This window comes from Argiope bruennichi, chromosome 4, assembly GCF_947563725.1.
Source record: "Argiope bruennichi chromosome 4, qqArgBrue1.1, whole genome shotgun sequence".
NCBI classification, from domain to species: domain Eukaryota; kingdom Metazoa; phylum Arthropoda; class Arachnida; order Araneae; family Araneidae; genus Argiope; species Argiope bruennichi.
Genome location: NC_079154.1, coordinates 96,799,310 through 96,824,817, shown reverse-complemented (window position 1 = coordinate 96,824,817; position 25,508 = coordinate 96,799,310). Strand labels below are relative to the sequence as shown.

At 25.1% G+C, this 25,508-nt stretch overlaps 1 protein-coding gene and 1 long non-coding RNA gene across 2 annotated transcripts in view; one reads left to right on the top strand and one right to left on the bottom strand.

Moving 5' to 3' along the window:
* The window catches only part of LOC129967044 (uncharacterized), a 49,709-nt gene extending 46,810 nt beyond the window's left edge, over nt 1-2,899 (top strand). Inside the window, exon 3 of the long non-coding RNA XR_008784342.1 lies at nt 2,633-2,899. This is a non-coding gene — a long non-coding RNA (uncharacterized LOC129967044). The remainder of the gene's footprint in view (nt 1-2,632) is intronic.
* Nucleotides 2,900-3,731: 832 nt separating this feature from the next.
* Nucleotides 3,732-25,431, bottom strand: LOC129966871 (inhibitor of nuclear factor kappa-B kinase subunit alpha-like). Its single transcript, XM_056081475.1, has 20 exons — nt 25,224-25,431; nt 23,910-24,013; nt 23,021-23,242; nt 20,393-20,551; nt 18,490-18,579; nt 17,966-18,090; nt 17,251-17,358; nt 17,009-17,129; nt 15,207-15,398; nt 14,804-15,030; nt 14,208-14,309; nt 14,070-14,122; nt 13,285-13,349; nt 12,873-12,985; nt 11,829-11,878; nt 10,019-10,121; nt 9,690-9,834; nt 9,362-9,575; nt 7,223-7,403; nt 3,732-6,495 (listed from the first exon to the last, which is right to left on the bottom strand). Exons 2-20 carry the CDS (start codon nt 24,006-24,008, stop codon nt 6,435-6,437), a joined length of 2,430 nt encoding a protein of 809 aa, XP_055937450.1. The 5' UTR covers nt 24,009-24,013; nt 25,224-25,431; the 3' UTR covers nt 3,732-6,434.
* Between the last annotated feature and the right edge of the window lie 77 nt (nt 25,432-25,508).

The window sequence follows — 25,508 nt, the reverse complement described above, 5'->3', positions numbered from 1 at the left end:
GGCTGCAGTGACAATGCAATAGTTTGTCTTTATATCATTACAATAATCTTAATACTGAAAAGAGCTTCTGAGGCTTATCCGAAAAATAAACAGCGTGTCGGTATCATTATATATCATTCATCGTTAGCAGAGCACTTCAGTGGAAAATTTCTTTTATAAATGGCCATAAAATCTTTCCAATTTTGAGCTAACACATGAAAATAGAAACTAAAACCCTTTCAAAATACAAAATATACGCCAACAACCTATTTACTGAATCCCTCCTCAACCTTTTCCGCCTTAAGGCACAAGGGGAACTACTGTGAAAAAGTCGCGATTGTCGAAGATAACGAGTACCACCTGGAATGTTTAGTAGAGTAGCCGCTTTTAATACCCATCTCCCCTAAAATGGCTAGTAGCCGCCCCAAACCGCCCCACTTGGATGTTATAGGGTAAATTCTCAAATCGCCCTGCTGGAATCGAGAGGGTTAAACATTCATGGGGGGAAGGGGGGGGGGTATTACAGATGTTTATGTTTTAATAAGGCACACAGGTATTAGAGTTGCAATCTGTTGTAAAACTATTCAAGTGACATCTTTGGACTGACTTTCTAATTTTCGACCATGGATCTGTGGCGTATTGGAATGAGCGAGGAGAGAACCCGGGACCTTATGGTTCGCAGTCCAGTAACATGACCATGATACAAAAGCAATTGCTCGGGTATCTTAGCTGTTAACTGGCTTATAAGCTTTCACCACAGACTCTCCCTCCAGTGAGTCGAAGGGGAGACTAACGATATGGCTGTTGTGTTGTAATGTATTATGTATTAGCTGCTGAGTCTTATGTGTCTGTACCCATCTGAGTAGCGCCAAGCGTTATGGCGAACAAGTGTGAGTGAGTGGTTGATGATGCTGTTGCGCCAAGTGAGTCTGGCGACTTTGTGTTGCTGCGGGTAGATGGCGCCACAACAGCTTTACGAAGGTTGAAGGTTCATCGTCCGAGGTCACCAATGTGGCTTATTGGAATGAGCGAGGATAGAACCTGGGACCTTAACGTTCACAGTCCAGTAACATGACCACGATACAAAAGCAATTGCTCGGGTAGCATAGCTGATAACTGGTTTATAAGCTTTCACCACAGATCTGTGGAATCAGTTAATTTTTTTCTCTTTTTTTTTTAACGTTGCGAGCAATTCGCTTGTGAAAACGTGGGTAAGTAGCGCTCGGAGCACAAAATTTTATCACCCCCGGTGGCTTTTGGGCCATGATATTCTACCGCCTTATCCCAATATTTTTCTTTAAATAATGACATAAATGCATTAACATTTTATTTCTTTCATTCTCTAAATACCGGCATCCGGGACACTTACACCCCCTTGCTCCCCCAGGCAGGTATACCGATGCAATTCGCAATTAATTGTTTCCAATGGAGATTCCATGAATTATTGCAGTTGTTCAATACAATTTATAGTGTGAAGGTGCTGTTTCCGATTCGACATACAATACTGATTCGTTTTTCAGCAATCTATCTCATTATTTTTTTTAAAGCTTTATTGCATAAGAGCCATATTTGTCTATCAAGGGGTGAGAATCTGGAATTCAGACCAGATCATTAAGATACCTAGGGATCATGAAACCCGTCACACCTGAAGATATGCCCCTCAGGAGGTCCCTTCCAGAAGTGTACAAGATACAACGGAATATCGATCGCCATTTCATTTACAGTTAAATTTATTTTTTTGAAAACAATTGAAAAACATCAATTAATCAAATTATTTATTCACTCATTTTATTGAACATGTTTACATATAAAAATTAAAAATATCTATGAATATTTGTCTATTAAAGGAATGTCAACAGTAACAACATGAAATTGGTACATGCCATTCTCATGTCCATTTCTATGTCAACTGTACTATAAGTTATTTAATTAAATAACAGAAAAAATAAGTCAAACTTTCGACGTGTTTTGTTCCATTTGATTATCGCAAGAAAATTATTTATGGGTCATTTTAAAGAGCAACTTATTATTTTTCCCCAGAAATTAGTTTAAATACTGTTTTGCGACACTATATTTAATTTTTACAAATCTTTAGATGATCTTAATCAGTGTGTAATGAGCCCTGTTTTTAGAAAAAAAGTAGAAATCACTATGCGATATTTTTCTGGCTAGGCATACAACACCAAAAGGAAGAGAATGGATTTTTGAGATATGACAATAAAAGTCATCTCATGAAGAAACTTCTGTTGAGGTTATAGTTAATGACAGAGAAGGAAAGTGGAATGTCAAAGATTAATAAACTTAGTCATTTGGTTCAAAATAAGAAGGGAAAAATGCTAATGATTGAGAGATCAGACGATATGGAAGAGCGCCAGATAAAATCAACAAAAGCTGCTGGCATGAAAAATGGTTTTATAAAATTAAAAATGTTATAAATACTTCACTTGAAATATTTGTATTCTTAATAACGTCAGCTAGTTCATATACAAAAATTTTACAATTTCTATTTTTTTTTATGCATTTGCATTAGCAGAATGAATTATAAAAATAACTGCACTCTGTTCATCTATTTCATATTTAGGAGATAATAAGAATTTTCTATATAGCAATAATGATAAGAGATATTAAAATAAAAACTTATTGTAAATTTCAGGGAAGTCAGGTCATTGTATTTGGCAGCTATAGCTCAGAGCTGACAAAAGATTTGCTAGGCACCTCCTCTTCAAGCAAATAGTATACAATCTGCATGGAAGTTAATATTAGAAGATAAGGAAGAAAAAAAAAATGATATGTGAAAGAGTAAGTGAATGTAAATAAGATTTACATCTGTATATATATAATTAACTTCCCTGGCATTTTGCATACAGCTTAGTAGAACAATAGAAAATAACCAGGATAACTTATCCACTCCTGATTAGAAAAAAAATAAAATAAATTGATAACGAAATCTTCAATGAAGCAATAATACCATCGACTGCTTACAATTATATTAATCTATATCAATAATATATAATATTATAATACATTTTATTTAGAGTGATACAAACTAAAAATAGAAAATGAAGGGAAAAAATATAAACTATTTTATTTTATTCATTTTAAAATTTCTCTTTGAAGCTTTACAATATATTTAAAGCATTTTTTTTAATTCTAAATTAAAATAAAATCAAAACACTCAATCTAGTATCTTATTTTCCAACTTCTACAGCTGTCCAATGGTAAAAATGTTATAATCTCAACAAAGCAGACACATCATCATATTTAATTTTTCATCATATGCTTTATAGTCTAAGACATTTAATATGGATTCAAACTAAGTTGTGCAGTTTAAAATTTATGTAGAAGAGGAGGAGAAAAAAGGCTACACTCAAAATATTTCTGAAATAAATCCTTTTTATTTCCTGATACATTAACAAGAAAATCAGTGGCTGTACATAATATACAAGAAAATATATACACATAATATATATATAACAATGTTTACAACAATAAGATCTTTTTATAAAGAAAACTGAGAGAAAATTTTAAAATGCATATTTATAATTTAAAAAAAAAGGAATGAAAAGGATCACTACTAAATTGAACTTTCGTTAATTTATAGAATCAAATATATAACTAAAAGAATATTTTGATTGCAAATTATTATTATTTTTTTTTTTCCTTTTCAAAAAAAAACATGTAATTTTTTTAGCAATTAATATTACAAACAAAGAATTTCTTTAAAAAAAAAATAGAAAGTTAAAGCACTCATAATAAAAAGAATATTTTATCAATTAAAAAAAAGCATACATTTTTAACAGAATATATGTGTATATTCCAATATATGACATTTTAAGATAAGTGTGAAATGCAACATGAAAAAAGAAGTATGCTCAAAACAGGAATGTAATTATAGATTTTAAATATCACCATTTTCTTTTAATCACAAATATGATAAATTCTAGCAAAAGAATGAAGATGTTACATTCTCTAAGCATATAATTAGAATGTAACAGAGATAACATTCTCAAAAATAGGAATATTTCCACACAAATCTAAGCATTAAATCCTTCTGAAACTTATGAATATCAAAATATTCTTCCTTTGCTGACATCATCATCAAAGTGTTTATATGGAAAAGAAAAAAAGATCTTCACAAATTATTAGGTATATTGTTTCGCCACTATGCAAAGTCTAACTATAAAAAGCTTTGTATGGTTCTGTAATAAGATATTATAAGTATTTATACGAATAAAACATTTACTTCAGATGATCGAATAAAACAACCAGAGATTCAATAAACATTATGAAAAATTTGTTCAATTTTTTAAAAAAATTAATTTACTTTTTCAGTTTTTATTTCACATTATTAATAATATATAGTAGTGCTTTGATTTTTTTTCAAATACATTTCAATAAAATAACAATTCCGAAAAAAAAAAAAAGATAAAAACCTACAAAAAATAAAGTTAAAGATCCTCAACGACTGATAACAGAGTACATGATTAACTACAAATAGCTAAACAACTTCACTTTTATAATTAAATTTCTGATTAAAAAATATTTTGTACTGAATCAACGGCTATACAAATTAGATGGAAACTAAGTTATTTTTTAAAGCAAATTTTTCAAAAATATTTCTATAGTATAATTTGATATAATTAATCATTTTGTACTTCACAAACTTCACAGCGCATATATTTTCCTATATAATAATAATATAGGAATGACATTATTCATTCACAATGGACATTAACTTGATCATTAGCAACATGAAATAGAAATGTGTTGGAAATGGAATAGCCATAAAGAAAAAAGTCAACCGTGAAAAAACATTCAACAACCCTGTTAGAACAACATATTTTGGCACATCACTTTATAAAATAAAAAAGAATTTTAAAAAAATGTTTAGGTTTTAATATTTTTACCAAAGTTACAACTAAGTAACAATGTTCCAAACTGTAGTATTAAACTAAATTTATAGAAGGAAGGTGGGGGGACGACTAACTTAATTTTTTATCAGATTTGAGAACTGAATGTTTTCACTAGATTAAAATATTTCAAGAATAAACTGAAAATTACACACATAAAAATTATCAAAGAAATGCTTAAATATAACAAGGTAAGGATATTAAAAACTTCAGCTATAAGAATTCTTTTAAACTTCAAACTCTTAAAATTATAAATTTATCAATTATAAACACAACCATAACATAGTCTAGTACTTATTCATGTGTCATTATTACTTATCTTCAATATCAAATTTAAAACATCTAAAAATCAAAAGATTTATGTCATTTTTAAAATAATATCTTTTAATTAAAAATCTACAAATTAAATAAATAAATTAAAAAAAACTGGAGGAGCAAAAACAGAAATGATTTTCATATGTAAAAAATAATTCAAAAATATTTTTTCCTTCTGCATTAACTGCTTAAAATCATATAAATATTTTCTTGACAAACTGGCTGTCATATCAGTATGCATTGTTATGTATGTCATTTTTTATTGTGAAGGATAACTAAAACATAATTTTGATTATAAAAGTATTACTATAGGGTTGTGGTTGATCTGATTTGTTAGTTCCAAAACCGTATGAGGGCTAAAAGGGGTGTTTTATTATTTTGAATGGGAGCCAAAATCATCAAATCAATCCCTGAAAAAACACAAAAAATTTAAACAGTCCATTCCACAAAAATGTGGAAAATTTGACTCTAAATTGTAAACTTATTATGTAAGTGCTCACAAGTGAATGAAATTATTCAATGGAATCAAATTTTGAAGCAGTTTTTTATGCCAACAGGCTGTAATAACTTTTATAGGTTTTGGAAAGAATGAAAATTTTCATTCATAAGAATTCAGGGGAGTTGGGAGTTTAACAATATTTGCATAATCTTTATCAGTTTTCAAAACAGATATAACTTTTTTAATAGTTACTACCAAAAAAATAACATATTCTTAATGAATATATTGAAAATAAATTCATTAAAATCAAATTTGAAATGGAAAATAGCAGAAATCCTTGTTTAAAATAGGTAAATAATACATCATCCAATTCATTTTTGTATCTTTAAGGAATACAAATTCTGAATAAGAAATGATTGTATGGCTCTTTAATCTTTCTAACAGCCCAGGGAAAAGTTTCTATTTACATATTTATATTTGAGAGAAACTATATTTTTTTCAAGCATTTCTTTTTTTAAAAAATTTGCATTTAACAACTTTTTTTTTAATGTCAAAGTTTAGATCAATGCAAACAAGAGTATAGCTTGTATATTTCAAAGTTTATTGTTAAAATTTGAATGCAATTATAAATCAAGGTAATTACCCATTTGGAGGATTAAAAAATGAAAAGCTCTTTGAAAAACAAATGTATCATAAAATTTAAGGATACAAAAGCTCAATGGAAAAAAATTATATACTGAATAACGAATGACACTGGAAATCATAAATAAAAACTCATTCATCATAATAAATTAATTTTGATTTGCTTGGTCTTCTTGGTAACTCTTCAAAACTTCCATCAGATTTTGAAAGCTATAAAACAAATTTCCTCATAGATGAATCGGTAATATAAAGAACAATGATAATGCCAAATCTAATAAGCATTATAAGCATTCAATAGTCATACAAAAAATTAAAATTATTTTGTAGATACAAATATGAAATCTAAATACTTGTTGGTTGCAATTATTTATAATTGTTTTTAAAGAAAATAACTTCTTTCCCAACAACAAAAGCACATAACAGTAATAAGAATCTACATAAAAGATTTTTTCAAGAGAAATTTTTAAAAAGTCAGCAGTAAAAGTGTAAATTATTAAATACTTCATATAAGTGGTATTAATGCAATAAATTATTAAGTAATTAAAATATTATAACTCACAAGAAATAAAAAAAAATATTCAAACATATATGTAAAGTATAATTTATTAATAAATACATATTTTTTATATTAATAAATTGATTGACCAACAAATAAATTTACTGAATTTAAGATAACAAATTTATTGAATTATTTTGAGTAATATTAGCGATGAGAAAATTTTATAATAGGAAAATTCTATAATGTTCATAAAACTGATTGTAAATAATCATTAAGCGATTTAATGATAAGTATGACTAAAATCATTAAAGAAACACAAACTGGGACAGGGAAGGAGAAGAATACAAACTGTACCTTAATACAAAAGAATTTTGACAGAATATAAATCCTTACTAGTTACTACAACATACTATTTATGTATTCTTTATAAAAATTTACCTTTCTACAAGAGTTTCATTTTCTCTTTTGACACGTCTACTATCTTCTGTAGTTTTTGTCAAAATTTCTGACAAAGAAGCCATACTATTATTTGTCATAGAAGTAGGATTGAACCTCATCTTTGGAAGAGCCCCATCACCATTTGAAAATGAAGAACTGAGAGTCAGTGATTCAAGTCTACCTGTGGGAATGCAGAATAAAGAACAAATAAGTCATTATTAAAAAATCACCTTTAAAAAAGTGAAGTCTATACTTCAAAAATTATATAAATATAAAACAAAAAGGAAAGAAAAAGACTGAATATTGGATTTTTTTTTTTTTTTTTTTTTTTTTTGTAAACAGTTTAAAATCTTATGACAGATGGTTGAAAAGATAATCAACTTTGAAAATTTTGTGCAATAAAAAATAAACATAAGATACAAAGTTGACAACAAATAAAAAGAAAGTTTTTAAATTACAAAAGTTTCAATTATTATTCTAATCTTTTCATTAGTTTTATAAAGATATGATTTGAATTTCAGATGATTCTCATTGTATTCAATTATAGGAATTTAAGTAAATTTTGTTTGGTTCATTTTTATTTTCAGTTAGGGACAAATAAGTATTAAGACATCATCTTTCAACTTAAAGTACATAACAGTGATACTAAAGTAGGATTTTTTTTAAACACACACACTGGTTGTTTTTTTAAAATTTACATTCTGTTCTTGATATAAAAAAAATAATAATAACAGTTTTACTCATTACAATTTAAAAATATCTCACAAAACTATAATTAATCCAAAAATATTCTTTATAATACTACTATTGAAATTAGCATTGTCAGATAATTTATTTTTTTACAGCACATAGTATAATAAAAACACTTCATAATTTATTGGATTAAAGCGATTTAAAATTGAACTGCATATTATCAAGTAAATGATTTGGGCAATTAGACTGAACATCCAGATTACTGATTTTGTTTAATATTAGTCAAATCTCTTATGTATAATTTAATATTAACAATTCTCTTAACAAAGTTAACTTCGAATTCAGATAGATATTTCTTGTTCTTTTTTTTTTAATAGCCATGTGTCTGTTTTGATCATTATCAACATGAACGTTTTTTAAAGGAATCAAATAACTGGCCTTGTTACCTAATATCTAATTGCATGTTTTCAGCATCAATTTTACTTTCTTACTCCTCATGCAAACATGCAATTGATCTCAATATTAAACTGACATAACATATATGCATTAATTGCTTACCAATTAAAAGAATTAACAATCAGCAATTATAATTTTTGAGTATACCAAAAATATTTCTAAACAAATTTGTTATCTTAGAGGACTTTAAGATTTCACAGAAAAATTGATGAAATAAAAATAATAAAATGCATTAAAATATCATCTTAACTTTGAACAATGGAAGAGAAGCACAAAAATAAATATTTAATATAAAAAAATTATACTTTTAAAAATTTCATAGCAAAATAAAAGTTTTGTTATAAATTATGTATAAAAATGTGCTTGAAAATTTAGTAAAATTAGAAAAAGAAACTGAGCAACAAAATTAATATTATTAAAAGAATAATTATGGGAATTTTAAGAAAACCCATTCTTTTTTTTTAGTGCTAACATTTTTATTGAAAAGAAATTATTGACAAAAGTATCAGAATTTTACTTAATTCTTTTTTAATTAAAATTTAAAAAAATTACTCCAGATTTGCACCAAGATCATTACAGATAATTTCAGTATAATCCTGTAGTGGCCATAAAAGGTTGACATATGCTCTAGCCAGTGCAGTTGTATGGCAATATTTATGTTCATTATTAAGCATTGCCTATTTTCTAGTTCAGTTGATCCAATTTCATTCTGTATTAAATATTTTTCTTTTTAAAGTTTTTTTTTTAATTTCTTGTTCTTGAATTTTTTTCAAGTTTCATGCAAATTATATTCTCTTCAAGGCACAAATTCTCCCCCTCCAAAGCATGTATGTACCAAATTTGGTAGTTTTAGATTTAATGGTATGGCCAGTAGAACATCAACAAATACATACTCATTTTTATTTTTAATAGAAATAATATATTTTGGTTATGAAAAGAATACAGAAAATTTTTAAACATTAAAACTTAGGAGGGAAAAAAAATGTTTACTTTGCCATGCAGGAGGTGTGATAATTGGAGGTGTTCTCAAAAGTGTAGATAATCTGGGTGAATCTGGAATGTTTCGAGCTCCCACATCTGTCAAACCTTTTGAAAGCAAGGAAGATCCAGGGCTATTACTATGTTTCTTCAATAATGTAGGTTGTGGAGAACTTGAGAGTTCCAGAGGTGAAATGGATCGCTCCACATTGTGAGCTTTTTCAAGCTGTAAAATTTTGGAAACAAGAAACAAAAATAAAGATTTCTTCTTTAAATATGAGAAGTAACATACATTCAATTTAAAATTCTGACATAAATTTCTTTTATTTACTCAACATACTAGGGCATCAATAACTTTCCAGAGAGCCTGCTGACGTCGAGCTTGCCAGCTCTCTATTTGAAAATCCCAATCAGATATTTCTTTAAGAACATTGTTGATTTGTGGTAGAGAATCATCTATATCTCTTTTGACTTGCTTTATGGTTCTAAAATAAAAGAATAACTGTAGGTAACTATCATTCTGAATAGTAGCTTTTTTTTACAGGAAAGCATATCAGAAACTAAAAACTTTAAATAGATAATGTGATCTTTTGAATTTTTTCACTTTACAATACAAGAAGTTACAAAAGGGAGAGTTTATTGTTGATATATATACATAAGAATATTTACTTAATGTGAGAGACAACTTCTTGGGTATGAGTATGACTGTGCTGCAAACATAAACACAATAATCTAACAATTTCAGTGTTATCATGAGGAATTCTTCTTTCATCTGAAAAAATTAATTAAATAAATAAATGAATTTAATAAAAAAATGAAAGAAATAAAAAGCCAAGCAACAAAAATATCAAAATCAATCAACAGATAAAATCCAGTTTTGGCATCATAAGATTGTAATAAAAATTGTAAGCAATATTTAATGTTCATGTTGAATTCAAAAAAAAAAAAAAAAAAAAAAAATAATGTTGCTAACCAGGCAAAGAATGTGAATAGTATGTTATAAAACAATAGTTTTGAAAAATAAAATAACTACTGTAAATAATAAATCGCAAAATGCAAAAATCTTTTTATGAATCAAAGATATTTTTACTTAAAGCAACTGAAACGTCAGTTTTTCTATGGAAATAGCAATTTGCTTGCAACTGAAATAATAGAAGAAAAATATGTATTCATAATAATAATAATAAAAAAAAACTTTTTTTTTCCAAAAAATTTAGTGCATGGGTCATGCATATAAGAAGAAAAAATATAGTTGGTCTGTTATGAAAGGACATGAGGTTGGAAATACATATTAAACTTTAAGTATTTAAAAATGTACAATTCCCTTTTCTAAAAGTCATGTAAGTAAACTATCAGATCTCTAAAAATATTAAGACAGCCCATAAAATTCTCTATACCTAACTGGAAATTAGGTAACAAAATACAATACAAAAAAAAGTTTTATCAAAATTTCCATTTTGAAACACCTTTTCATATGAAAAATATTTTTGTAACAATGCTTACATGATACAAATTTTGTTGCAATCATAAAAACCAGAAAATAAATAATTAGCAGAAATTATTGAGATAAAAAGCAGCTCAATTAAAAATAGCCATTCAGTAAACATTATGAAATGCTCCGAATAAATTTTGATTGGGAACATCAACATAATGAAATTTTTGGGATCTACATTATTGTTCTACAAAACACTAACAGGTAATATGCAGTTTATGAAACACTGCCAAGACTGTGTCACTAATAAACAAAGATATATGGAAATTTTTTTTTCTTTTCTTTTCTTTCATGATTTTGCAGCGTAAGAAAAAAATAATATAAAAAGCCAAATAATAATCATTTTAATTGATATATAAAATAATAACTAAACAACAAATGTATATATATATATATATATATATATATATATATATATATATAAGTGAATTCAAATGAAATAACATTTTTTAAAAATAAAACAAAAGATTAATATCTTATATTTTTTCTAAAAATTCCTACATGAAAGCACCCAAAGTTTTAAGCATAAAATTTCTAAAGTTCATACAGCAATGCTTTAACACAATTTTTATGAAGTAAAAATAAAACTTCCAAAAGGATTAACTGTTATGTAAACCACTCGGAAAACACTACATTACGAAAACAATAATATTTTTTACATTTAAAATTAATTAAAAAATGAGCATAGAACTTATAATTCAAAACCTCTGAGTAATTCCTAAACACAGTTCAATTTCTTCTTTTGTTTTTTAATTTAGTCTGAAAGTACAGTTTACATTTCAAAAATATGTAAAAGACCCCAAAAAATACTAAAGAATTTTAATGCAGATTTTTATTTGAAATAATTTTATAAATAAAAGTATATAAATGTTAACTAATACATAAAATTAATTTGATATTTCAATCTCACATGTAATTTTAAAAAATTCTTGAATTTCAAGTTTATAACATTTTTTAAAAAATTAAAATAAAATTAAAAATACACACCTGAAGATCGTTTTCGCAACTCAGCATAGCTTTCTAATATTTTCTGATGCCTAAGTTATAAAAATTTCACTAAATATATGTCAAAATAAAAATGTACTAATAAAAATAAATATTTAACTGGTTTAGATTTTTCCATAAAGAATTTGTAACTACTTGAAAAAAAAATTCATAATTAAAATAGAGGTGATATTCAAATTTAAAAAAAACCAAAAATCAGAAGTTTAAAAACATTGTCAAAATAAAACAATACAAAAAATGTTGAAGAATTGCTGTTGTTATTGTTGTTGAAAAAATGTTGAAGAAACAAATACTGGCATAAAAAATTTACAAAGGACATGCATAAACTGATAAAAAAGAAATAAACTCAAAATTTAACCCAGAAAAAATATACTTTCAATATATACATTCATACAATCATACATTCATATATACATTCAATTCATCAAGAAAGATATTTTGAATTACATATAAAAATGACTATAACGACAAAATAGAATAGAAAAAAATTTCTCAAAAGGGAACTCTAGAATAGAAATTTTTCATTTATCCATAATTTAATTACACTTATAGAAAATGATTGCTAAAGCCAGTAAAAATAGTTCTGAGCCCAGTGGTTTGTCCTTTAGAAATTTTGAACAGTTTTTTTTTTTTTTAATCACGTATATTGCAATTAACAAATGCTATGCCACTTTATAATCGTCATAAATTAAAAAAAAAAAAAAAAAAAAAAAAGACAAATAGACACAATATGAAATTTTTCAAGAGGAAAAAAAAAAGAATTTCTTTATAAATTTTATAAATTCTAATGCAAAAATATTCAACTTCTGGTGTGATTTTCAAACAAAAGTAATTCTATTATGAAAACTCATTCATAAATATGGATACTATATTTGAGAAGAATTTGAACAGTAAATTATTTTAGCAGGAGCAATTTAGATATATATGTTCAACTCAAATGAAATGCTCAGAATTTTCTTTTTATTCACCTGCATTTCAATGAAAGGATTCATTTATTACTTTATAATTTAAGAAAAAAATACTTACACATCCTCCAAAGCTGTAATTAACTTGGATCTTGCATAAGGTAGTTTCTGTAATTCCATGGTCTGTGAACAAAGACTTGAAGTGCAAGCTTCAAGATTCACAATCTTTTGCCTCTGTAACATAATAATAATAATAAATAACAAAGAGAGAGAAAGATATATGTCATAACTTTTTCACTAGTTATATATAAGATACCTTATAGAATTACGAAGAAAAAAAATATACTAAACAAGTAAGAAGTGCAAAGTAATAAGTTATATTATATCATATTAATTAAGCACATATTTCACAAATATATAATATAGTAGAAAATTTTAATTCAAATTATTTTTAACTAACTGGAAAAAATAAATTTAATAAACACTGTATGAAATTGATACAGTTAAAGGTATAATTAAAAGCTCTTACTTACTAAAATATCTACTTTCTTCAGATTTTCTAAAGTATTTTTCCAATCTTGAGATAAAGTTTCTGAGGCTAAAAGTATTGGAAAAATGTTATGTAAAATCAGATAAGTTAATAAAAAAAATTAAAAATAAATTTTAATATAACAAAAATATGCACAAATGCATCATCAATGTGAAGATCACAGCTATTTTAATTAGCAATTATTTATTTTATTTTGAAATTGCATAGCTAAATACTTGGCAAACTGGATCAATAAACAAATGATAAAACAATTAATGAAGTTTTTAAATTTTTATATGAGATGTATTTTCTTCTAAAGTTGTGCCCTCTTGTATAAGAGTATAAGATTTGCTCTTTGTAAAGTGAAAACCAAAAGCAGATTTGTTTTCCATAAAAATTTAATTTGTAATCTATACAAAATTTCTGCATTTGTTTTCTATCATGACATGAAATAAAACAAGCAATGATGGGAATGGAGCAGGAGGGTGATAAAAGATGGTTAGTAGCAATGATTGCTTAGTACTTACAAAAATACTAAGTACTAGACAAAAAAAAAAAAAAAAACTGTACTAGTACTAGCAAAAACAAGCCGATGTCTAAGAAGACTATTTGGCAGGTATGTGCATTATAGTTTTAAACTATCAAAGATAAGAAATTTTAGTTCAAATTAAAAAGCTGGCATGTATTTCACAGTATTGAAAATATTTTAAATTCATCAAAGATTTAAACCACCAAATTAAACCATCTACTTTAAAAATTACAGTAAAAATTTGAAAAATTATTACTTACAAAAACCACCGTTTTCATATTGTTTCTCATAGCTTTTAATATCTTGCTCTAGACTAAAAAAAAGGATATAATTAAATTTCGATAAATGCTTTGAAGCAAATAATTGATGAGAATAAGATGTAAGCCATAAACACTTACCTGTTTTTGAAAAGAGCACTTTTTGCTAAAAGTTTGTTCATTTCAGCTGTCATTCTGGAAATACACTTTCGAGTATAGGATGTTTTGGTAAGCAGATTCATTCTGAAAGAAAAATTACCAGGCCAAATGAATATATAAACTATGACAATAAATCATAAAATTTCTTAGAAATATATGAAAACATATTGATTGTGAAGGCTGATTATTTTATTGCATTATCTCACAGTTTTTTCTTTTTTTTTCAAACTCACCATGCTGTTAACTTTAAAATTTCTTAACTGATAGAATGAAACAACTTAGAAAATAATTTAAGAGCATATTCATCCCCCCCCCCCAACTACATCAATATATTGTATTTAATAAATTTTGAGAAACACATGAAGCTTTCAATTTTGCCTTCCTACAAAAAGTTTTATATATTTTAAATAAAAAAAAATAATCTGTCATTCCACATTAGAGAAAAATTAAATTTTAGCTATTAATAATTCGGTTAGAACAAATTTTACAAATATTTGATAGGAGAGAAAAAAGTGCAAGTCTCGGAAAAAAGATATTGCAATTTAAATGCATAAAAAAAATTATGAAGTGAAACTTACAGGTTTGCTTTAAAAGCTTGAACAAGACGATTGACAAGAGAAAACTCTTGATGACTCAAGAACACCGCCTGAGACCAAACACTTCGTTGTGATAGATAATCTACTTTATCATGTGGATTGCGCATCATATTTTCAACATCATTGGGTATAACAGTAGATGAAAGAGATGACACTGATGAAGATGATTCATTCTTATGAAACAGGAAAATAACTAACTCCTCTTCTTCCTTTCATAAAAAATAATAATATCATACAGGGAAATAATTAAATGCAACAATAAGAATATTAAATAAAAATTATTATTGATAACAACAAAAGATATGAATAATTTCAGCAAAAAGAAGCTAATTTAAGAATTTTGGAAAACTTTAAATTACAAATTATATAAACAATGAGAGCTCACCATATCAGACATGAATTGAATGGCTCCTTTTTCTGGATTTGGTGTGCGTCCATCAGGAAAGTAGATTTCTTGCTGATTAACAGGAATCTTTGAATCTAATTCAAGTTGTTTATAAAATTCCTCAAGAGACATTGTCTCATTAACAAGGAAGCTGTACAGTTTCAAAGTATCAACACAAAACACCAAAGAGATCTAAAAAAGGAATAATATCAACTAAGTATTTTAAGGGGCAAAATTATCAGTTATTTGATACTATAATAAATAGGGTGTGTAGTGACAACCTACAATAGGTCATAGTGTGTAGTGACAGAAAGTGCTTAAAAATTAAGCCATTTTTAAGTACCGTAGCCAAAACAAATTAAGCACCTTTGTACATGCATATCGACACAGTCCCACATATTTTTTAGGTAGGATTTTTTCAATTTTATAAGCTTTCATAGCTTTGATTGAAAAATTTATATATAATTTTTATTTCTGCATTTATCCAACATTTCTATTGCAAAATACAGGCTGTCTTTTTGGTTTGACAAAAAATAAAACTGATATTGAAAATTGTCATTACTAAAAAATTAAGTTAACTTTTATAAGATTAAGAATAAAAATATATTACTTTCTACGATATTTCATAAATTTAACAAATTGTTAGTCAATCTGAATAGACACATTATTTCTAACAAATGCTGACACTGAAGTAAAAACAGAACATGACCCAAAAATTTTCCATCATGTTTATATCAAAACATAATTTAAAATGTACAAAGAAAGCACTTGAAAAAATTAATTAATATTTTACCATGTATAAAATATATTTCAAGCATCTTTTAATATAATTTTTTATTATTAAAGTATTTTTTAAATCTGAATAAATTTGGTATATGCATATAAATCTATTAAAATCAATTCATTATGAAAACAATAATTGAAAAATTCTTTCACAAAAAATAACTTTTTATACTTTAAATGAGATATTCTAAAATGATATGTATTTTTCTAAAAAAATATTATAACTAAGAAGTTCAGTCAAGCTCATCCATTATTGAGAACACTAATGTAATAAATAAAATAATAAAATTTATAAAAGAATGAAAAAATCATGAAAACTTGATTTATGAGACATTCATTAGAAACCATCTCCCTACTTACAGATATATGTAAAGCATTGTTTTATTCATAGAATATCAGGCATGGAATTCTCTAACAGTATATATATTTTTTAAATTCTTCATGATATTAAAGAAATAGTCCAAGTTCCAACTATTATCAAGATTTATTTACAAAAGCCTTGATAAGGGCAATGCAAAATACCAACTAGAATAACAGAAAATAGGAAGAGAGTTTACGAAAGTATAGATTCTAAATTTATATAGAATTAGAAAGGAATGAGATAATACCATGTTTTGATGACCATAAGAAAATAAAAGTCTGCACAGTTTAAAAATTAAAATGAAAACAGAGTTTGAATGATTAAGAAAATCTTGACATGAAAGATAGCTATCACTTTTTTTTCTTCAGATTTTGCAAGGCCATTAACTTAGTTCAGGTTAAGTAAAGTTATAATCCTAAGAATACAATTAAGAAAGAAAAAAGTCTTTTACAAATCTGAGTTACAAATACAAAGTTGAGAATGGTTCCGACTACAAAATTTTCACTTTTACACCAGAAATAAACTTTAAAAAAAAATTAAAAACATTTTAAATATATAAAATAAAATGTTTATATTTTTCACATTTTACTAGTTTACTATTAGTTATCAATTTAATTATGTAATATAATCAATAAATATTATTTCATTAAATGTAAACCTTTTTATCAAATATTTCTTCCAAAAAGGCAAAAGCTGATCCATCATTAAATCGGCCCCTTTTTTTGGGATCCCATTCTAGCATAGATTGCAACCATCGCTCCATATCTGATTTGAATAAGCTAAAACAAAAAAATTAAATTATAAACAAATTTATTTTTATTTTGCATCAAAGAATTAAAAAAAAGTAACTGATTGAAAAAAATTAGCAGAAATTTCAATTTTTCACAGCTAGGATACTACCTACAAATGTGATGGAAAGGAGATATTTCATTAGAAAATATGATATTTTTGTCAGCATCCAAAAATGCTCTAATTACAGTTGAGTCTTTTCTTTTTATTATAGGAATCCTGAAAATAAAGGAAAACACTATTAAACAAACAACACTATTAATAACATTTACAATCAACATAAAATATGTGAAATCAATCAATCATTTTCATTATTTGACTTTTCACTAATACTCTAATAATCTTAATAAATTCAAATTGTACATAATTAATATTTCAAATATTTGCAATATAACATAAAAATCTGCAGAATATACAAATAACTAATTGAAGAATTCAGAACATTCTCAATTTTTCTACTAAGGCAGAAAGATCTGAAAGAATTTATTCAAATAACACAAAATGTAAGTAAAAAAAAAATTAAAAAAAAATGATGAAATGTATTTTAAATATAAAAATAAAACCATTAATAATTTCAACTTAAAATGGTTAATTGAATTTATCTGTTCATCCCACATAACAATTGAGATCTTATAAATGGCAATGCATAGTATATTCATCCACATATAGGATATATCTGCTAAATAATGCAACTTCATTCATAAAAATCAATATTAATGAGATGGAAAATAAATTTATTTTATTTATTTATTTGTTTTTGTCTGTCACAAAAAAAATTGTTAACTTCAGCTCAAATTAATTTTTATTGCTAAAAAAAAATTCTTACCATTCAGCTGGGGATTTGTCAGGAAGAAAAGGCCTTGACCCAGTAATTATTTCATGAGTTACAAGACCCAAACTCCAATAATCTACAGTACATGTATACTTTTGAGACATAAATAATTCTGGAGCCTAAAAAAATGTTTTATATATCAATATTGATCACTCAAGGGAATAAATGCTATTCTTTTTTATTTTGTCATAACATTTGATTTTTTTTTAAACAAAGGCATTAGTTTAGAGTATTAATTCAATGGATTAGATGATATTCTGACAATGATATAAATAACAAATTCAGATTATATTAGAATAAATCTTATTCAGTGAAAAACAGACATGCAACATATAATAAGGCACCTAAGAAATTACTAGTAATTAAAACATAGTTATAATTTCTTCTATTAAAAAAACTATTAAATTTGCATCAGAAAAACTAGAAGTTTCAAAAATTTAATCTGTTCTTATCATCAACATGAAAAACACTTTTTTAGGAAAGTGAACAACAATAACAACAAAATTTTCTGAACAAACCAGATATTGCAATGTTCCAACAAAAGACGTGCAAAAGCTTCCTTGATCCAATTCTTTAGCATATCCAAGATCAATCAGCTTATAAACAATCTGAAAAGAAAACTTAAATTAAAACCTCAAAATGAAATATATTATATGAAGTGCACGAAACAAATACAAAAAGATTATTAGTATTTTCTAAAACATTATTTATCATTTAATAAATATAAATGCAGCTGAGAATCAAGCAAATTTGCACACTTATTCATGAATTTATGAACAAATGAATATATATCTAGCAATCTTCCTTTCAGCTATGTATCTTAAGTGAATATATATTTCACAAAAAAAAATCAAGGGAATATTATCATTCAATACGGATTAAAACAGAAATTCTGAATATTGGGAAAGATAAATTTTGATATTAATTAATGAATTATTGTATGATATGGATTACTATCTTCATAAGTGCTATTATTTTATAAAAATTTAAAAGTATATAGGAAAGTATATTTAAAGAAATGATTTCATTCCTTTGTAAAAACTTTCTAGCTGATACAAAAAAAAAAAAATGATATTGATATAAGTATAGAAAAAACCCAATAAAATGAAAGCTTTGAATAAAGTGAAACAATCATTACTAATCAATTACTTGTATTTAAAAGGAATAAATTTAAAGCCATATCCACTTTCTTCCATAAAAATTATTTATTTACACAACAAATGTTTAACCGTAAAAATTCAATTGGGAGAACTAAACTTTTTTTATAAATATTTATATCATCTTTGAATACAAAAATTTCATAAATGGGCTAACTACATAGTAATAGAATATATATATATATATATATATATGGGAAAATTCTATAACCCCACTCCAATATATTTCACTAATGTTACAATTAAATACAAGAGAACTTTGATTACCAGACATGAATTTGGCTGTAATCCTCTGGAATAATCAAAAACTTTGTTAATAAAGAAGACTAAATTTAAATCATGATTTACTTTTCAACAGAGGTTCCCAAATTTGAAAACATAAAAAGTATTAGTATATTAATATTTTTTAAAATTCTATTTTTAATTATCAGAAATACATCCCTTTAACATTATTTAGTTTTGATAACAAAATTTACAAATGTTAATGATTCTTTCTGTTACTTTTGCATTTTCTTTAATGTTCATGTAAAAGTATATTTAAAAAAATAATTTCCCTCTTTCACCAAAATAAAATTTTACTACCATACTTCATTGAAATTTTAATTTCTTTTCGTTCAAAATGCATGGAATTTATTCCTCTCATTAATGAAGTGCTTTAAGGAAGGAAAAGTGTTTTTGTTTCTCATCCTAAATAACTTCTTGATTTATAAAAGATCACTTCTTAGTGACATTTAAAAAATCTTAACATAGATAGATATTATATTTGATTGAGTAAGTTAATGTTGAAAGAATTTTTTCAAATCTTCATGACATAAAAATTGGCTAAAATGCCAATTTCTATTGAAAAATTTAGTGAATTTATTAAAAAAGGGAAAATACATCTCAATTATTGAAATATCCTTTGTTATAAAACCCAGAAAATTGAGATTTGACACTATACTGTAACTAAATATATAATGTATCAGTATGTGATTGAATAGTACAAATAATAGTATGAAAAACAATCCTTAAAGATAACATAATACAAAAAGAGAAATGGAAAAACAAGGAGAATTAAACAGAAAAAGGGAATTAAAAGATGCAACAAAGGGAAAAAGAAATAAACACAAAATTTTATATTAAAAAAAATAAACATCAGCATTTAAAAAATAAACACTTTTATCAAAATTAAGCATTTTAATTAAACACCGTTATTTTAGAAATACATTCAAAATGAAACAAAAACTTAAAATGATATATTAAGAAATATTCTTTAAATTATTACATTTCCATTTTGGTCTTGTATCACAATATTTTCTGGTTTCAGGTCTCGATGGATTATTTTTCTGGAATGTAAATAATTTACAGCAGAGGAAATATGCTTCATAATTAAACGCACATGTTTCTCTTTCAATCCACAGCAATTTTCTGGTCTGTTCAACAACTAAAAATTTTTTTTAAAAATTAAAGCAAAATTAAATACATTTGTTATTAATTATTCAGAATTATATTCTTAAAAAAAGTACATTTATTATCTACAAACTGAATACTGTTCCTGACACCAATAATGCATCATACATGTTATAATATATTTACTTAATTTCAAAAATATATTTTGCATCTATTGTTAAATATTTTTTTATTAATAACAAATTATCAAACCAAAACTTGGATTAGAAACTAATGATATATAATAAAACAATTCATTAAAGATCATATTCATTAAAAATTAAATAATTTTTGGTAAACTTTATTGTTCAGTATATTTACAAATTATTTATTATGATTTAGAAAAGTGCAATATTATTAATATAAAACTTTACTGCACAAACAAAATAAATTTTAAATAATGCATTTTTTACCAAACACAAACAAATATTGCTTTTAGTGAATAAAAAAAAATCTTTGGTGAAAAAAATCTGATTTATATAATGATATATATTATGATTAAAGTCACACATGCTTCAAACGGTTATTACAATAACTGTATTTGTTAGATGATTAAAAATTACTTTTTAATATATTTATATCAGAATAGTAACAGAAATTTTAAAATATGGAAAATTGCCATTTTCTCATGAAATGCACTGTTAATGGTATCCAAAGCTTTGGAAATTATAAAGGCATTTAAATAGTTCAGGCCCACATAATAAATATCACATGTAAAATTTAATCCAGAAAGAAAAACAAATGTTTTAAAGATTTGCTAAAACAGTGAAATACATCTAAATTTAATTTTCTACAATATAAACAACAATTATAACAAATATTTAAAAACATTAAAAAAAATTTTGTTAAAATTACAACACTCTCTTCCTAAAAAAATGCACAATAACTAAATTTATAAATAATGGCAAGAATTATTTTTTAATAGTTTATCTTTTTGAAGTAAACATTCTAGTTCTACAAGTATATTCGTGCTAAATATGTTAATAACTTAAAGTCAAATGATCTATCCTAAAATGTAACAACACATTCAACATGTCTTTTAATATTAATAAAGATAATAGGACAATACATATTAAATATGGCTTCTTTTTCAATTAAAGGCACAATAATGGTATGTCACAGGAAAATTTATAAAAAATCTTATAATATTTCAAATTATTTTATTGAAGTTTTACTACATTTGCTCAGATAATTTGATATATTATGACTTAAAATAAGATTTTAATCTTTATATATTGATAGAATTCACAAGTTTTATTAGTTCCCTCATTCCATTATATTAATTTAAATGCATTATGACCCATTGTAACTTTAAAGTACAGTTCTATGATGTAATACCAAGATGAATGCTTAGGAGATTGAAAATCAATTGTATTTTCATATATAAAATTACTTATTTTAAAACTTAATAAGCCATTACTTTTTCCCTATTATATATTTTTTTATATCAAACACAGAATTATTTGAAAAAATGATTGTTTAACTTTTTGTATCTTTTAAATTATCAATTACCACAAAAAATGATATTATTGTAAACAAACTAGCACTTCTGTAAAAGTTTTGTTAGGACTTCAAAGTCCGAAGCTATTTTCCATGTAATTAATGACTTAGGTGATTGTTTATAATGAAAATTATATTATAAGATGTTTGATGAAATCATTCATATCTTTAAAAATCTGAAAGTAATTCAGTAAATAAAGGCTTAAGTAAGAAATTTGAACAAATATGCATTTCTTCAATCTCATATTCAAACAACTTTTAAAAAATTATACAATACACTTGAATTAGTAAAAAAAAAAACACCTTAATACGAATAATAACAAAGATTATATACTTTACTATTTTCTCTACAGAAATTCTAAATTGTAATAATTTAACATTGTTTACTTGAAAACAAGAATAATACTTTATAAATAATTTTCACAAACTACATTATGAATGCTACAACATTTTATCTTTCCTGTGGAATTAATAAATATACTTTCTTTTTTCTAAAAGGACCGGAAGATCTTTAGCAGAGGGGCTTTGGTCAACAGATATAAATTCAATATTTATAAGAGAAATATTTTTTAAAAAATGTAGTTTAAATTACATCCTAGGTTTTAAAAAGGATTGCAATCTCTATGCACTTCTTAACTGATTGGAATCTAATTTTTATCGATCTAGAGGACAAGAAATAATAAAAAAAAATTATACTTTATGCAATTACTTTATACTAGATGCAATTAACAGATTCCTCAATTTTGCTGATAATGATATCGAGGGTCCTGTACTTCACCCTAATTTGTACTGGATGCCTTCCCTTAGTTATACCATTTAAACAAGCATATGACTAAACAATTCTAGAATATAATTAATTCTAAAATTTTATAGTCATATATTAATACTATTATCTAATTGCATTCTTTGTCATACATTTGGGCTAAATATATACAAAATGACTATCATTATAGCCAAAGCAAACCTTTCTCAAATCTCCATTACTACAGTATTCCATAGCCAAAACAGGTAACTCAGTGGAAGGAACATCAAGTTCAGGAGGAACTGCAATAGCAGTTACAATATTGGGATGATTTAAACGAGACATCATATCTACTTCCAGTTTCCAATGGTTACGATGCTTGGGTGTCATCATGGGATCATGGCCCCAGCGGCATTCTTTTAAAGCAATTGTTTCATTTGTTACCTAGAAAACAATATTTTTACTATTTTTAGTTAAATTAAACAAAATATACACAGAAATATAAAGCAAACAAAAACAGCATCTGAATAAATTTGGATTAAATCTCTTCCAGATTCAGGTAAGTGCATATTAGACTGATTTCTATGCTTCAAAAAGTAAACTTTCTGAAATTTATGATTATATTTAATCATTGATTCCAGTTTCTAAAAAAACTAACAATAACACTTGTTTCCCATTTTCTCAAAATTCAATTCAGAAAATTAGCAGGAATCTTGTTTACTGCATTTATAACCATTGCTTAAATGCATTGTTTTATTGGAATAAAAGAATACCAAAAAAATGTATTTCCCATTCAGTATGTATTATTAGAATGTTTTAATAATATTTAAAAATAAATGGATATTTTTTGTTAGTAAATAATCATGATATTTAACTATTTCATTTAATGTGGAAAAAAAAAATTCTTCTGAAGTATAGGGAGGAAGAGAAAAATAAATAAGTAAAGTGAAAGAGTGAATAAAATTCCTAATTTAATTTCCTTAAAAATGAATAACAACTATATTTTTTTATCAGGAAGAAGAAAAGTGCTTTTAAATGATATTAAAAAAAATTCAGGTTTTAAATCAAATGACATATGAAACAATAAATAAATACAAAATGTTATACGAACTTTGTGCCTCCATAATACAACATAGCCAAATCCTCCAGCGCCAAGAACCTTTTCTTTCTTCCACTGCCCAATTTCTTCAAGTGGATAATCAGTAGACATTTATTCTAAAAATTTATTTTAAGAGGGGAAAATGAAATATTTTAAATCACTTAATATTTTAATATTAATTTCTATAATTTTTATGCAATAAAAACTATTGTTTACATAATAATAAAAAAATTAATTAAATGACAAGATAATGAAAAACTGCATCAGCAGTTGATAGAGTTTATAATTTTTCTTTATTTTCTTCTACATAAATTTGAGAAAAATAAAGAAATAAGAGGATAGTTTCAAGTTCTTGCAATAATATAAACTTTCCATATATTTGCTAATTGTCTCTTAATTTTACATTTTATATAATTGAGTTCATGACATACTAAAAGCAGCATGAAAATATCAAATTAATGGTATCATAAGCACTTCATATTACATATATCAAATTAATGGTATCATAAACATTTCATATTACATAAAATTTTCAAATCTTTTCTAAAAAAACAATATTTTAAAATTAACTCTGTAAATATTTAATTTTTTCAAAAATAGAGTTGAATCAAATTTTATAAAGACATTGTTTCAAAATAAATCTGAACATATGATTGAAATGCAAAAACACAATTCACATAATAACTCTCAATCAACTGTTTTTGAGACAGAAATTTAAAACAAATAATACAGATATCTGCTGACAAAAGCTGTTACAAAAAGAATTTATTATATTACCAAAAGAAAATGCTAAATAATTTACAAAAGAGAAATTAAAAATATTATAAAATTATAAAGCTGAAAAAAAAATAAAGTTTTTAAAATAATATATAATGAAAGAATTCAATTAAAGCAGTCTAAAATGAGAACATATATATTTAAATTTTAATGAAAATATGAACTCACTTTATTAAGAAATTAAATAAAAAAAACTGCAATAAATAGAATGTCAAATGAAAAACAATATGAAAAGGAAAAATATTCTACTTTCTATTCTTTATATATATATCAAGTATAATTTTCAATATATTTGCATCTGAGAAAATCAATATTTTCTTATATGCATTAAAGATTTAATTATTATGTGGATTTCTCTAAAAAATAATTTGTTTGAATAATCAAAATATTTACAAAAAAAACTGTTAACAATTTGAAATTAATGCGACAATGAATGAGTTAATAAGAAATGAATTTAAATTGTCGACTCATATTTCTATATTTTAATCTTGTCATTCATCAAGTGTATTTCGAATTGTTTACTTAAAAAAATTTTGGTTTCATACTCACCCTTGAAATTATTGTTCTTAAATTAAATTGTTAGAAGAATCTGTGACAATCAAACACTTTGTACACATGCCACATGACTCAGTGGCCCCCCCGACTAGCGATAATCATAGATTAGGACATAAATAAAGAACAGGTAGGTATAAGTTTATTTACGGTTGAAACGTGAAGTTGCATTCGGTAAGAATGAGTTCGGAAACAAAATTACATCATTTCCGTTTCCGTGCTCTTCGGTGTCTAGCATATTTTAACAGTACAAAAATGAAAAAAAGAAAAAATGTGAAAGAG